The sequence below is a fragment of the Dendrobates tinctorius genome, unplaced genomic scaffold (genome assembly GCF_039654945.1).
Source record: "Dendrobates tinctorius isolate UK_male_01 unplaced genomic scaffold, ASM3965494v1 ptg000044l, whole genome shotgun sequence".
NCBI classification, from domain to species: Eukaryota; Metazoa; Chordata; class Amphibia; order Anura; family Dendrobatidae; genus Dendrobates; species Dendrobates tinctorius.
Genome location: NW_027361712.1, coordinates 32,804,216 through 32,817,500, shown reverse-complemented (window position 1 = coordinate 32,817,500; position 13,285 = coordinate 32,804,216). Strand labels below are relative to the sequence as shown.

The following is a 13,285-nucleotide window of genomic DNA, read 5'->3' as shown; positions in this document are numbered from 1 at the left end:
CCATACCCAGCAAGTCAAGGAAGCTTTCCTGGGACATCCGTGTATAGTCAGCAAATTTCTCCGGGTTTTCCTGTAGCTCGCTGTACAGCGTGTGATATGCTCCACGGCTTGGCCGGAGTTCGATGATTGGATGCCTCCAAAACCGACGCCGCTGCCGTCTCTGCTGTCTCTCCCTCTCCCTTTCTTGCTGGCAACAAAAGACATACGCCTGAGACAGTGCAATGTCAAGATCCAGCTTGAAGCGGAAATTATCCAGACGCAGGTCCATCTTGACACCGGAAACAGCAGCAAAATCTGATGAATTCAGCAGTACAGGGTCTATAAAACATTCCAATGACACACGCCCACTGGTGACCCATTGGTGGTCAAGGATTTTTCTATTGTGAAATGTCACACCTAAAAACGCATGCGCATAAAAAACGCAACCGCATGCAAAAACGCATGTAAAACGCAAGTAACACTGCGTTATTTTGACGCATCAGCGTGCGCATGATGAAAAAAAAACGCACATTTGTTTTGCGTTTTTCTTTGCGTTTTTTATGCGCACGATGCGCTGCGCAAAAAAACGCTAATGTGAAACTAGCCTTATTCCGATTTTTGTGAGGCAGAATTAACAAAAACCAGCAATCCATGAATTTTAGTTTTTTTTTTGGGGGGGCGTTTATACTGTTCCGCGTGTGGTAAAATTGGTACCATTTTCAGACATTTTTTGATTGTTTTCTATTCTGATTTTTTGGAGGAAGAATGAACAAAAACAAGCAATTCAGAAATTTTTTTGGGAGGATTTATGCCATTTTATGTAAAATTGATAAAGCAGTTTTATTCTTCGGGTCAGTACAACTACAGCGATACCTCATTTATGTCTTTTTTTATGTTTTGGTGCTTTTATACAATAAAAACTATTTTATATAGAAAATTATAATTTTTGCATCGCTTTATTTTGAGAGCTATAACTTTTTTATTTTTTTCACTGATGATGCTGTTTTTTGCGGGACAAAATAATATTTTCAGCAGTACCACATTTATTTATCTCTGTCTTTTTGATCACGTGTTATTCCACTTTTTGTTCGGCGGTATGATGATAAAGCATTGTTTTTTTGCCTTGTTTTTTATGGTGTTCACTAAAGGGGTTAACTAGTGGCATAGTTTTATAGGGTGGGTCATTACAGACGTGGCGATACTAAATATGTGTACTTTATAATTGTGTTTTATTTAAATATTCATTTATTGATTAAATAAATATTGATTTTTTATTATTATTTTTTAAAATATTTTTACAATTATTTAAAAAAAAAATTCTATTTAATTCTTACTTTTACACTGTGTCCCACTTTGGGACACTCATTTTGTGCAGGCTGATCGCTTCTATAGCATGCAAATCTGCATGCTATAGAAAGCTGTCAGCGCTGCACAAAGTTGCACACTGACCTGAGAGACGTCCTTGTCATCACTGCACATGACAGGAAGTCTCTCAGCAGTGGAGACCCAAATGTCATTGTGACAACATCGGATCTCCATGGCAGCCTTCTGGACCCTGCATCATGCCGCGGGGTCTCCGATCCAAAGGCAGAGAGGCTGTCACATGTGATAGCCCTTCAGGAATTTGTGCGCCACCTGCGGTTTCCTGTCAGAGTGACCAGCGCTGCAGTGTTGCTTCTCTGGGACAGATGTTGTGATCGTTGTGATGCAACAGAGTTTCAAAAGCTCTCCACAGGTAGAGCTGTAGTCCCAGGGCAGCTGAGATGAGTTTGTAGCTGGTGATGTAATGTGGAGTGGAGAATGTAGCAGTGCTGGGTGAGAGGCGCAGAAAGAAGGTAGATGAGACAATTGCATGTAGTTCCAATGGGCTTTACTCACAGTTCGGGCATGCACTGAGGCCCGCTTCAGTGCTGTGTTCTCCAGGTGAGGGTCCAGAACACTTCCAGATAAGATGAAGTACACTCTTCCAGCACTCCCTGTCAGTATGTACCTTTCTTGGCCGTCTCCACACAATATGCTGCTTTTACTCCTTCCTTCCTTTCCAGCACTTCACAGTTATCGTTCTAGGCCAGCAGCTGCGAATCCTGTCAGACAATGCGTACCCTTCCATTTCCATGATCCTATGTAACTGCCTTTCCAGTTGGACTAACTGTGGTAGGGGCGATGGTCCACAAAAGTAACCAAAGCTATCGGCTTGCTAGTAGCGCCCTGAAGTACGCTAACTAGGCTAGGGGCCGTGACCCTTTGCGACCAGTTTCTCCCTCCACCTGACCTGTAGTCAGCGTGGAGAAGGGACCCATGGGGAGTATGCTCCAGCCGTGTCTCAGAAGAACCTTCTTTCTGTTAGGGAGCTTTCCTTATAATCCAATCCGTCCAGCAGCCTCTAATCTATAGAGCTGCTGCAGACACGTCCTTCTCCTTCCCTCTCCCTGAGGGAATCTAATCTTAATTTCTATCCTTCTCCTGCTCTCAAGCTACGCTCTGCCCACCTGCCAGCACTCTTTGTGTTCCAAGCAAGGGCCATAAAGGGTGCTCTGCTACACTACTGGTGTGTGTGGGATGTGGGTGTTGGAATGATGGTCGGGTGTCTCCACCTTACCTGGTCATGGGATACCACACCTCTGGGTGAGGTGCAGCATCTCTGTGGTGACTGGACCCTCAGGGGAGCCACATTTACGTCAGTGAGATTATGGTGGGTCTGGCATTTTTTTTACAGTGAGGTTCCAAGCGCAGGAAAGGTTGAGATAGTACTGGCTCTGCGTAAGGAAGGCAAAAATGTCTGCACAACTTGCATGCAGCTTGTTGAAGACCTTGTGTCAAACACGAAGCTTTATTGCTTCATTTCGTCCAACACAAAAACTAGTTGCACTGGGAATAAGCTAAGATTTTCTTCATCAAGATCCTTGTCTGTGGTACACTAATGCTCCATTGCACTCATGAGTACATTCAATTCGTCACTGAGCACTCAAGCTTTTACTTTTTCAGCCTTTCTATAGTCTTATTCCTTTCAAGTATTGCCATCTCTCCTATACACGAAATGTCTGGCACACACACAGACACACAATGCAAAGATTGAGCTTACTTCTCCCCTTTATATCTGGTCTCAGGTGTGATTTTCATATTGACCACACCTGTTACTTGCCACAGGTGAGTTTCAATGAGCATCATATGCTTAACCCCTTTCCAAATCTAGCGTAATAGTACACCGATGTCAGACACCTTCCCTTTGATGTGGGCTCCGGCTGTGAGCCCACATCTTTCCAGCCACATGTCAGCTGTTTTGAACAGCTGACATGTGCCCGGAACAGCCACGGGTAGAATCACAATCCACCCGTGGCTATTGTCCCATTAAATGCCGCTGTCAAATGCCGACAGCGGCATTTAACTTGAGTTTCCGGCAATCGCACGGGAAATCCGCCCATCAGGTACCCCATCACGTGATCACTCGCCTGAGTATCAGTGTGCTCGGTGTACTCGGCGAGCACCGAGTATTTCCAGGATTAATCGGTGGGAACTCAGCTCTCCACCCAGCATTTTTGGCGGACTTTAGAGACCCAATCACGGTGCAGGGATTGTCTACCAGGCCATGAAACGCCACAGCCATCTTTGTTGTGGTTATGCAGTGATTGGCTGCAAAGCATCATCAGGGGTATAAGGGATCGGATACCGCCCTGCTTGGCGTATTCAGCTCTGGATTGAGAGTGTAGGGAGAGCGGCTGCGTTGATAGGGTCAGAATTGAGCATTTCTTAGTTAGTGTGGGGTCTACCATCCTAAATACTCACATCCAGCAAAACCAACAGTCCTTCTAAGGGCTAATTCTGAAGTATATAGGTTCCAGTGCTAGGCAGGCAGAGAAGTGTAAGTCGCTGTATACACATCAGTGCAAGGCCTGCAGGCACTGTATGTGTGTATATAGAGCATTGCATATATCATATCTGTGCGTGCTGAAATTTTGGCCAGTTTATGACTTTTTTCTCTTTTTTGCTTGTCTGTCAGTTTTGGATAAATACAGCAGTATTTAGTCCCAAAAAAAACATACAGGCCACACAATATTTGTTACGGTATCTCCGTTCCAACTCATATCTGTGCATGCTGAAATTTTGGCCAGTTTATGGCTTTTTTCTTTTTTTTGCCTGGCTGTCAGTTTTGGTCAAATAAAGCAGTATTTAGGCCAAAAAAACACATACAGGTCACACATTTGTCGTAGTGATATCTCCGTGCCAGCTCATATCTGTGTGTGCTCAAAGTTTGGCTAGTTTACGTGGTTTTCTTTTGTTGGCCTGGCTCTCAGTCGTTATATCCAGCAGTCTTTTGTATCCACAAAATACAAAAAAATTAATACAGTCTGTGATCTCAGGCTGAGGCATGGTGTATCTGTGGTGGAAAATTCTTTGCTTTGCAGGCATACTTATCACATCTAATTTTTCTCCCAAGAAATCCATTTGTATTGAGGTTTTCAAATAATTCAGTAGTTCATTTAAAATGGGCAAGGCAAGGGGCAATGGATGGGGATGTGGACGTGATGCTGATGGTGCATGCAGAGGACAAGGCTGTGGTCAAGCTGAAAGCGGGCCACAGCAAAAACCCACATCTTCGCTCTCGACCTTCCTGTCCCAGTTTCTAGGGGACCGCACCACACCACTATTGAATCCAGAGCAGTGTGAAATGGTTGTTGGTTGGATAGCGGATAATATTTCTAGTCAGTTAGCCACCACCACAACAACATCTTCCACACGGTCAAGTCTGAGTAGCCATGAGTGTGGCCCAGAACTTACTCACCCTGATCTTCCTTCCTCCCACCATGCCGAGTGCCCTGAGACAACTGATACCACACTCGGACACTCCGAAGAGCTGTTCCGTTATCCATTTGGAGATTCATGCCTCTCGCCTTCTCCACTTGAAGCGGGGCAAGATGATTTTCCATGTAACGATGCACAAATCTTTAAGCAGCCATGGTCACCTGAGGTGGACGATGATGAGACACAATTGCCAGAAAGTCAGGAGGAGGAGCAGGGTGCGGATGTGGAAGACGAGGTGGTGGATGACATAGTGACTGACCCATCCAGGCAGGAGGACATGCAGAGCAAGGACAGCAGCAAACATGGGGAAGGAGGCAAATCACCCCAACTGGCAGGAAGAAGCAGTGTGGTGGCCGCAGACAGAAGGCGTGCATCCGTTCCACGTAACACAAACTGGACGGAAGTTGCCATTCCTTCTGTCAGATCTACCCGAGTCTGGTTATTTTTTAAACTGTGAAAAATGAGGATGAATGAACTCATGGAGATCAACATCCAACACTGCGGAGACACCATCACATGTTTCTCAACGCAGTGATTCTAGAGCAATGCCCCCATCCCTTATGGGAATTATGCAAAAACATGCAAAACACAAGCCGTGGAGACACCATCACATGTTTCTCAACGCAAGCAATGACTAGCCAGGTCTTTCCCCGGGAAGGAACAACCACGGGAAGGGCAGTCTCCAATGAAGGAAACCACCTATGCCAAAACATGGTATCCATCCACAGACAGCTGTTTCGGGGTATTGCCCCTCATCAGTGTGGAGTAGGGGGGCATTGCTCTAGAATCACTGCGTTGAGAAACATGTGATGGTGTCTCCACAGTGTTGGATGTTGATCTCCAACTTTACCCATGACCTCAACAATGCTGTTACTTGGAAAGTTCACCTAAACACGGACACATGGACAAGTGCCTGTGGGCAGGGACAGTACATCTCACTGACGGCACACTGGGTTAATATAGTGGAAGCTGGGACTCTGTCCGACCCTGGGATGGAACACATCCTCCCCACGCCGAGGATTACGGGCCCTATGTCAATCAGGGTTGCCCCCACAGTCTAGAGCTCCTGCACCTCCTCCTCTTCTTCAGCCTCCATCTCTGAAATGAACACATCAGTCAGAAGCTGGAAGCACTACAGCACTGCCTCAGCCAAGCAGCAGTAGGCTGTGCTGAAGCTAAACTGCATAGGTGACAAACCGCACAATGCAGAAGAATTGTAGACAGCACTAAAAGAGCAGTCAGATATTTGGCTGACACCGCTGAACCTACAGCCAGGCATGGTCGTGTGTGACAATGGCCGGAACCTGGTGGCGGCTCTGAGGCATGGTGAGCGCACACACGTACCTTGCCTGGCTCATGTGCTTAATCTCATGGATAAACATTTTCTCAAAAGCTACCCGGAGCTGCCGGATCTCCTAGTGAAAGTACATCATCTGTCTGCCCATTTTAGAAAGTCAGCTACAGCTTCTGCTGTACTTGCCTGACTTCAGCAGTGTTTGCATCTTCCGGCTCACCGACTGGTGAGTGATGTCCCCACGCATGGGAATTCTACACTGCATATGTTGGAAAGGATTTGTGAACAGAAGAGGGCAGTTGTGACTCAACGCATAAGACCTCAGGAGTGGACATGGATGTCAGACATATGTACCATCCTCCAGAACTTTGAGGACTGCACCAAGATGGTTAGTGGCGATGACACCATAATTAGCGTCACCATCCCACTTCTCAGCATTCTGCAAACCTCTCTGCTCAGAATTAAAGATGATGCATTCCAGGCAGAGCATGAGGACATGGAGCAAGAAACTATACAGGGTGATTACGCCCAGCCTCATGTCATCACAATGTGGATTGGTAGACAATGAGGAGGAGGAGGAACAGGAGCTACTTTTATGCGCTATAGACGGTACTACAAGCATAGCTGTCATACCGTCTGTTCAGCGGGGATGGCCTGAGGAGGATGAGGAGGAGGAGGACAGCATGGTCAGTCATCCTGTTGATGAGGACACGGAAGTCTTGCCTGTTCAAAGTCTGGCACACATGGCTGACTTTATGTTGCGCTGCGTTTCCCGAGACCCTCGCATTCTAAACATTTTCGGGGACACTCATTACTCGCTGGTGACACTTCTGGACCCACGCTGCAAGGATAACTTTCAATCTCTTATTCCAGAGGCAGAGAAGTGTACAAAAATTTTGATGCACCACAGGGCCCATTTAGCGGAATTACTTAAAAAATTCCCATGTGAGAATGCTGGCAGCAGATGTCAGAGTTTGTTGTACAGCCAAGCAGTCCAAGCAAGAGAGACAGAAGTACAATCCAGCTCAGGCAGAGGAACAATGGCAAAGTTCTGGGACAGTTTTCTCAGAACCTCCCATCGTGCCAACACAGAGGCAAGGGGTGGTGTCACAAGAAGTGCAATGTTTGGGAAGATGGTGAGGGAGTACCTTTCAGATCGTACAAACATCCTCCGGGATTCCTCTGTGCCTTTTAATTATTGGGTATCCAAGCCGGACGCGTGGCATGACTTGGCTCTCTACACCTTTGAGGTCCTGGCCTGCCCTGCTGCTAGCGTTCTGTCAGAGCGTATTTTTAGTGCTGCTGGTGAAATTATAACAGATAAGCGCATCCGCCTGTCACCTGACAAAGCTGACAGGCTGACTCTTATAAAAATGAACAAGGACTGGATAGGGCAAGACTTCTGTACAACACCGAATGAAAACATCGAAACATAACCTCAAATTATTTTTTTTGTTGGTTGGGGAGGTGTATTCTCATGGACCTCTTCACAATCACACATGGTTATCCGCTTCCTGATTGGGTCTGTTTGGTGTTATCCTCCTCCTTATCCTCATCCTCAACATCCACAAACAGTAGAACACCAGGGTGAACGTATTCCATGATGCAAAAGTCACTATATTTTTATTTATATCCCTGTCTCTGAGCTGTTTCTAGGGACAAACATGTCTTGTTGGACACATTCTGGCTTCATATCTATGAGCCTGTGTTCGCCCCTCCCTTTTGTTATTTTCTTTCATACGTGGATTCACATTTTTAATTTATTTGTTTGATTTCAGTATGATTTATCATTATGTCTCCTCATTCTACGCCACTAGATTACCAGGGTTAACGTGTTCTGTGCTGCTACAGGCAGTCCAATTTTTGGCAAGGGTGTCTATGATGCCTATAGTATACTTTTAAAAAATGTACTCCCCATGGGGAAATGTTTGTTAGCCCGTGCACTGCGTGTATGGGTGTTACAAGTCTAGGAGACACGCTCCTTAACATTGGGCCTAGTTTTTTCTGAGGCCTTCATCAATGTCTCCTCCTTCTTCGCCACTAGATGACCAGGGTTAATAAGTTCTGTGCTGCACCAGGCAGTCCAATTTTTGGCAAGGATTTCTATGATGCCCATAGTATACTTTTAAAAAATGTACCCCTCATTGGGGAAATGTTTGTCAGCCCATGCACTGCATGTATGGGCATTATAACAAGTCTAGGAGACCCACTCCTTCACATTGGGCCTAGGTTTTAATGAGGCCTTCATCAATGTCTCCTCATTCTCCACCACTAGATGACCAGCTCCTTGGCCAGTTCTTTTGACCTCGTGATTCTCATTTGGTTTGACATGCACTGTGAGCAGATTCTGGACCGTGAAGAAGGCGGGTTTTACCGCTGAAACGCGTAGTCCTATCTGCACTACTTTCCTGCGTTATTGCTGTTTTGAACTGCTTGGACCATTGTATTTTAATGGATTTATGAATAAAAAGAAAGAGAAAATAATTTTTTAACAGCATCCTGGATTGCTCACGTTATTGCTGGACTTTGCTCTGTCGTTGTTCCTATATATACAGTCATGGCCAAAAGTATTGACACCCCTGCAATTCTGTCAGATAATACTCAGTTTCTTCCTGAAAATGATTGCAAACACAAATTCTTTGGTATTATTATCTTCATTTAATTTGTCTTAAATGAAAAAACACAAAAAGAATTGTCCTAAAGCCAAATTGGATATAATTCCACACCAAACATAACAAAGAGGGTGGACAAAAGTATTGGCACCGTTCGAAAAATCATGTGATGCTTCTTTAATTTGTGTAATTAACAGCACCTATAACTTACCTGTGGCACCTAACAGGTGTTGGCAATAACTAAATCACACTTGCAGCCAGTTGACATGGATTAAAGTTGACTCAACCTCTGTCCTGTGTCCTTGTGTGTACCACATTGAGCATGGAGAAAAGAAAGAAGACCAAAGAACTGTCTGAGGACTTGAGAAACCAAATTGTGAGGAAGCATGAGCAATATCAAGGCTACAAGTCCATCTCCAAAGACCTGAATGTTCCTGTGTCTACCGTGCGCAGTGTCATCAAGAAGTTTAAAGCCCATGGCACTGTGGCTAACCTCTCTAGATGTGGCCAGAAAAGAAAAATTGACAAGAAATTTCAATGCAAGATTGTGCGGATGTTGGATAAAGAACCTCCACTAACATCCAAACAAGTTCAAGCTGCCCTGCAGTCCGAGGGTACAACGGTGTCAACCCGTACTATCCGTCAGCATCTGAATGAAAAGGGACTGTATGGTAGGAGACCCAGGAAGACTCCACTTCTTACCCCGAGACATAAAAAAGCCAGGCTGGAGTTTGCCAAAACTTACCTGAAAAAGCCTAAAACATTTTGGAAGAATGTTCTCTGGTCAGATGAGACAAAAGTAGAGCTTTTAGGGCAAAAGCATCAACATAGACTTTACAGGAGAAAAAAGAGGCATTCAAAGAAAAGTACACGGTCCCTACAGTCAAAAATGGCGGAGGTTCCCTGATGTTTTGGGGTTGCTTTGCTGCCTCTGGCACTGGACTGCTTGACCGTGTGCATGGCATTATGAAGTCAGAAGACTACCAACAAATTTTGCAGCATAATTTAGGGCCCAGTGTGAGAAAGCTGGGTCTACCTCAGAGGTCATGGGTCTTCCAGCAGGACAATAACCCAAAACACACTTCAAAAAGCACTAGAAAATGGTTTGAGAGAAAGCACTGGAGACTTCTAAGGTGGCCAGCAATGAGTCCAGACCTGAATCCCATAGAACACCTGTGGAGAGATCTAAAAATGGCAGTTTGGAGAAGGCACCCTTCAAATATCAGGGACCTGGAGTAGTTTGCCAAAGAAGAATGGTCTAAAATTCCAGCAGAGCATTGTAAGAAACTCATTGATGGTTACCGGAAGCAGTTGGTCGCAGTTATTTTGGCTAAAGGTTGTGCAACCAAGTATTAGGCTGAGGGTGCCAATACTTTTGTCCGGCCCATTTTTGGAGTTTTGTGTGAAATGATCAATGTTTTGCTTTTTGCTTCATTCTCTTTTGTGTTTTTTCATTTAAGACAAATTAAATGAAGATAATAATACCAAAGAATTTGTGTTTGCAATCATTTTCAGGAAGAAACTGAGTATTATCTGACAGAATTGCAGGGGTGTCAATACTTTTGGCCATCACTGTATATATATATATATATATATATACAGTGGGGCAAAAAAGTATTTAGTCAGTCAGCAATAGTGCAAGTTCCACCACTTAAAAAGATGAGAGGCGTCTGTAATTTACATCATAGGTAGACCTCAACTATGGGAGACAAACTGAGAAAAAAAAATCCAGAAAATCACATTGTCTGTTTTTTTTTCATTTTATTTGCATATTATGGTGGAAAATAAGTATTTGGTCAGAAACAAAATTTCATCTCAATACTTTGTGATATATCCTTTGTTGGCAATGACAGAGGTCAAACATTTTCTGTAAGTCTTCACAAGGTTGCCACACACTGTTGTTGGTATGTTGGCCCATTCCTCCATGCAGATCTCCTCTAGAGCAGTGATTTTTTTGGCTTTTCTCTTGGCAACACGGACTTTCAACTCCCTCCAAAGGTTTTCTATAGGGTTGAGATCTGGAGACTGGCTAGGCCACTCCAGGACCTTGAAATGCTTCTTACGAAGCCACTCCTTCGTTGCCCTGGCGGTGTGCTTTGGATCATTGTCATGTTGAAAGACCCAGCCATGTTTCATCTTCAATGCCCTTGCTGATGGAAGGAGGTTTGCACTCAAAATCTCACGATACATGGCCCCATTCATTCTTTCATGTACCCGGATTAGTCGTCCTGGCCCCTTTGCAGAGAAACAGCCCCAAAGCATGATGTTTCCACCACCATGCTTTACAGTAGGTATGGTGTTTGATGGATGCAACTCAGTATTCTTTTTCCTCCAAACACGACAAGTTGTGTTTCTACCAAACAGTTCCAGTTTGGTTTCATCAGACCATAGGACATTCTCCCAAAACTCCTCTGGATCATCCAAATGCTCTCTAGCAAGCTTCAGACGGGCCCGGACATGTACAGGCTTAAGCAGTGGGACACGTCTGGCACTGCAGGATCTGAGTCCATGGTGGCGTAGTGTGTTACTTATGGTAGGCCTTGTTACATTGGTCCCAGCTCTCTGCAGTTCATTCACTAGGTCCCCCCGCGTGGTTCTGGGATTTTTGCTCACCGTTCTTGTGATCATTCTGACCCCACGGGGTGGGATTTTGCGTGGAGCACCAGATCGAGGGAGATTATCAGTGGTCTTGTATGTCTTCCATTTTCTAATTATTGCTCCCACAGTTGATTTCTTCACTCCAAGCTGGTTGGCTATTGCAGATTCAGTCTTCCCAGCCTGGTGCAGGGCTACAATTTTGTTTCTGGTGTCCTTTGACAGCTCTTTGGTCTTCACCATAGTGGAGTTTGGAGTCAGACTGTTTGAGGGTGTGCACAGGTGTCTTTTTATACTGATAACAAGTTTAAACAGGTGCCATTACTACAGGTAATGAGTGGAGGAAAGAGGAGACTCTTAAAGAAGAAGTTACAGGTCTGTGAGAGCCAGAAATCTTGATTCTTTGTTTCTGACCAAATACTTATTTTCCACCATAATATGCAAATAAAATGAAAAAAAAACAGACAATGTGATTTTCTGGATTTTTTTTTCTCAGTTTGTCTCCCATAGTTGAGGTCTACCTATGATGTAAATTACAGACGCCTCTCATCTTTTTAAGTGGTGGAACTTGCACTATTGCTGACTGACTAAATACTTTTTTGCCCCACTGTATATATATATATATATATATATATATACAGTATATATAATATTACACCTTTAAAGAACCCCCAAAAATGAGTTGATGCATAGCATTATGTACTTGGGTGTTCCTAAGAGTATAAATGAACGGGTTTAAAAGAGGTGTCACAATCCCCGTCATAAAAGCTGAGAGTTTGCTAATGTCCAAATATGATGCAGTCGTTCCCCTCATACACAAGAAAAGAGAACTTCCATAAATGATGACCACAACAAGTAGATGAGAAGCACATGTAGAGAAAGACTTCCACCTTTTTTCCACTTTGGAAATTTTAGTTACAGCTACTATTATGTAAGTATATGAAATGCTTATAGACACTAGAGACCCAAAGACAACCAAAGAGGAAGAACATAGGTTGATCAACACAATAAGGCTTGTGTTGGAGCATACAAGTTTTAGAAGATGCTCTACATCACAGAAAAAGTGGTCAATTATGTTAGACTTACAGAATGTAACTTTAGATATAAGTAAAGTTGGGATAAGAGTGTCCATGAATCCAACAACCCAACAGCACAAAGTGAGGTTCAGGCACAGATATGGAGTCATTATAACCCCATACTGTAAAGGATGACAAACAGCGACATATCTATCAAAAGACATGACAGCCAGGAGAAGCAATTCAACAGAACCTAGCAAAAAGTAAAAGTAACACTGGCTGAAGCATCCCCAGAAAGAGATAGTATGGTTTTCAAATGCTAAAATAGATAATAGCTTTGGTATGATTGAAGAAGTAAAACATATCTCCAGGAATGACAAGTTGGCTAAAAAATAATACATGGCAGTATGAAGGATGCTACTTTTCCAGATGATTAGAATAACAAGAACATTTCCAATTAATGTAACCATATGCACAAAAAGGAGAAAGTAAAAAGCAATAGTCCTCATAGCATAAGTGAGAGGAAAGGCCACTAAAATAAAATTAGCTAAGCAACTTCTGTTCTCCATAGTAGATCAAGTTCTAAGCCTTAAAGTTCCTGAGCCTCTGAAATATGTCCATATCTGTAATGTTCATGGGTCTATATGGGCCTGAATAGAAGCGAGACATACTATAGCATCTACAATACATTTAGTAGCAGGAGCTTCAGGCCTTTCCACAACACCAAGGTGTAGCCAAATAGACATTCTTGTGTCTAATATTTGAAAGAGAGCATGTATTCATAGCTGACAAAGTCCATTCATGTATCATGTTTCTTATTGTAATGAGTTTTGATAATCCTGAAACTTCTAATTAATCTTAGCATGATAAAAAATGTATTTAATTTCTTGAACATTTCAGGATTCACCACCCGATGTGACTATTTTGGTTTAAGAATAAACTGCAGCATTAGCATACTATGACATAGGGAACTTAAATAGCTGTAGATT

At 43.7% G+C, this 13,285-nt stretch overlaps 1 protein-coding gene across 1 annotated transcript; it reads right to left on the bottom strand.

The window, feature by feature from the left end:
• Positions 1-4,221: 4,221 nt before the first annotated feature.
• On the bottom strand, positions 4,222-12,865 carry LOC141089216 (olfactory receptor 6M1-like). Its single transcript, XM_073575539.1, has 4 exons — positions 11,984-12,865; positions 11,410-11,514; positions 6,124-6,194; positions 4,222-4,288 (listed from the first exon to the last, which is right to left on the bottom strand). Exons 1-4 carry the CDS (start codon positions 12,863-12,865, stop codon positions 4,222-4,224), a joined length of 1,125 nt encoding a protein of 374 aa, XP_073431640.1.
• Between the last annotated feature and the right edge of the window lie 420 nt (positions 12,866-13,285).

What these genes read in the sequence shown, in the direction of transcription:
- LOC141089216 (XM_073575539.1), bottom strand. Translation starts at nt 12,865, where the DNA reads ATGGAGAACAGAAGTTGCTTAGCTAATTTTATTTTAGTGGCCTTTCCT. An exon ending in ATACTCTTAGGAACACCCAA is followed by an intron (nt 11,515 to 11,983) that starts GTACATAATGCT and finishes ACTATGGTGAAG; the next exon opens with ACCAAAGAGCTGTCAAAGGA. An exon ending in AAGCACATGAGCCAGGCAAG is followed by an intron (nt 4,289 to 6,123) that starts GTACGTGTGTGC and finishes TGGATACAAAAG; the next exon opens with ACTGCTGGATATAACGACTG.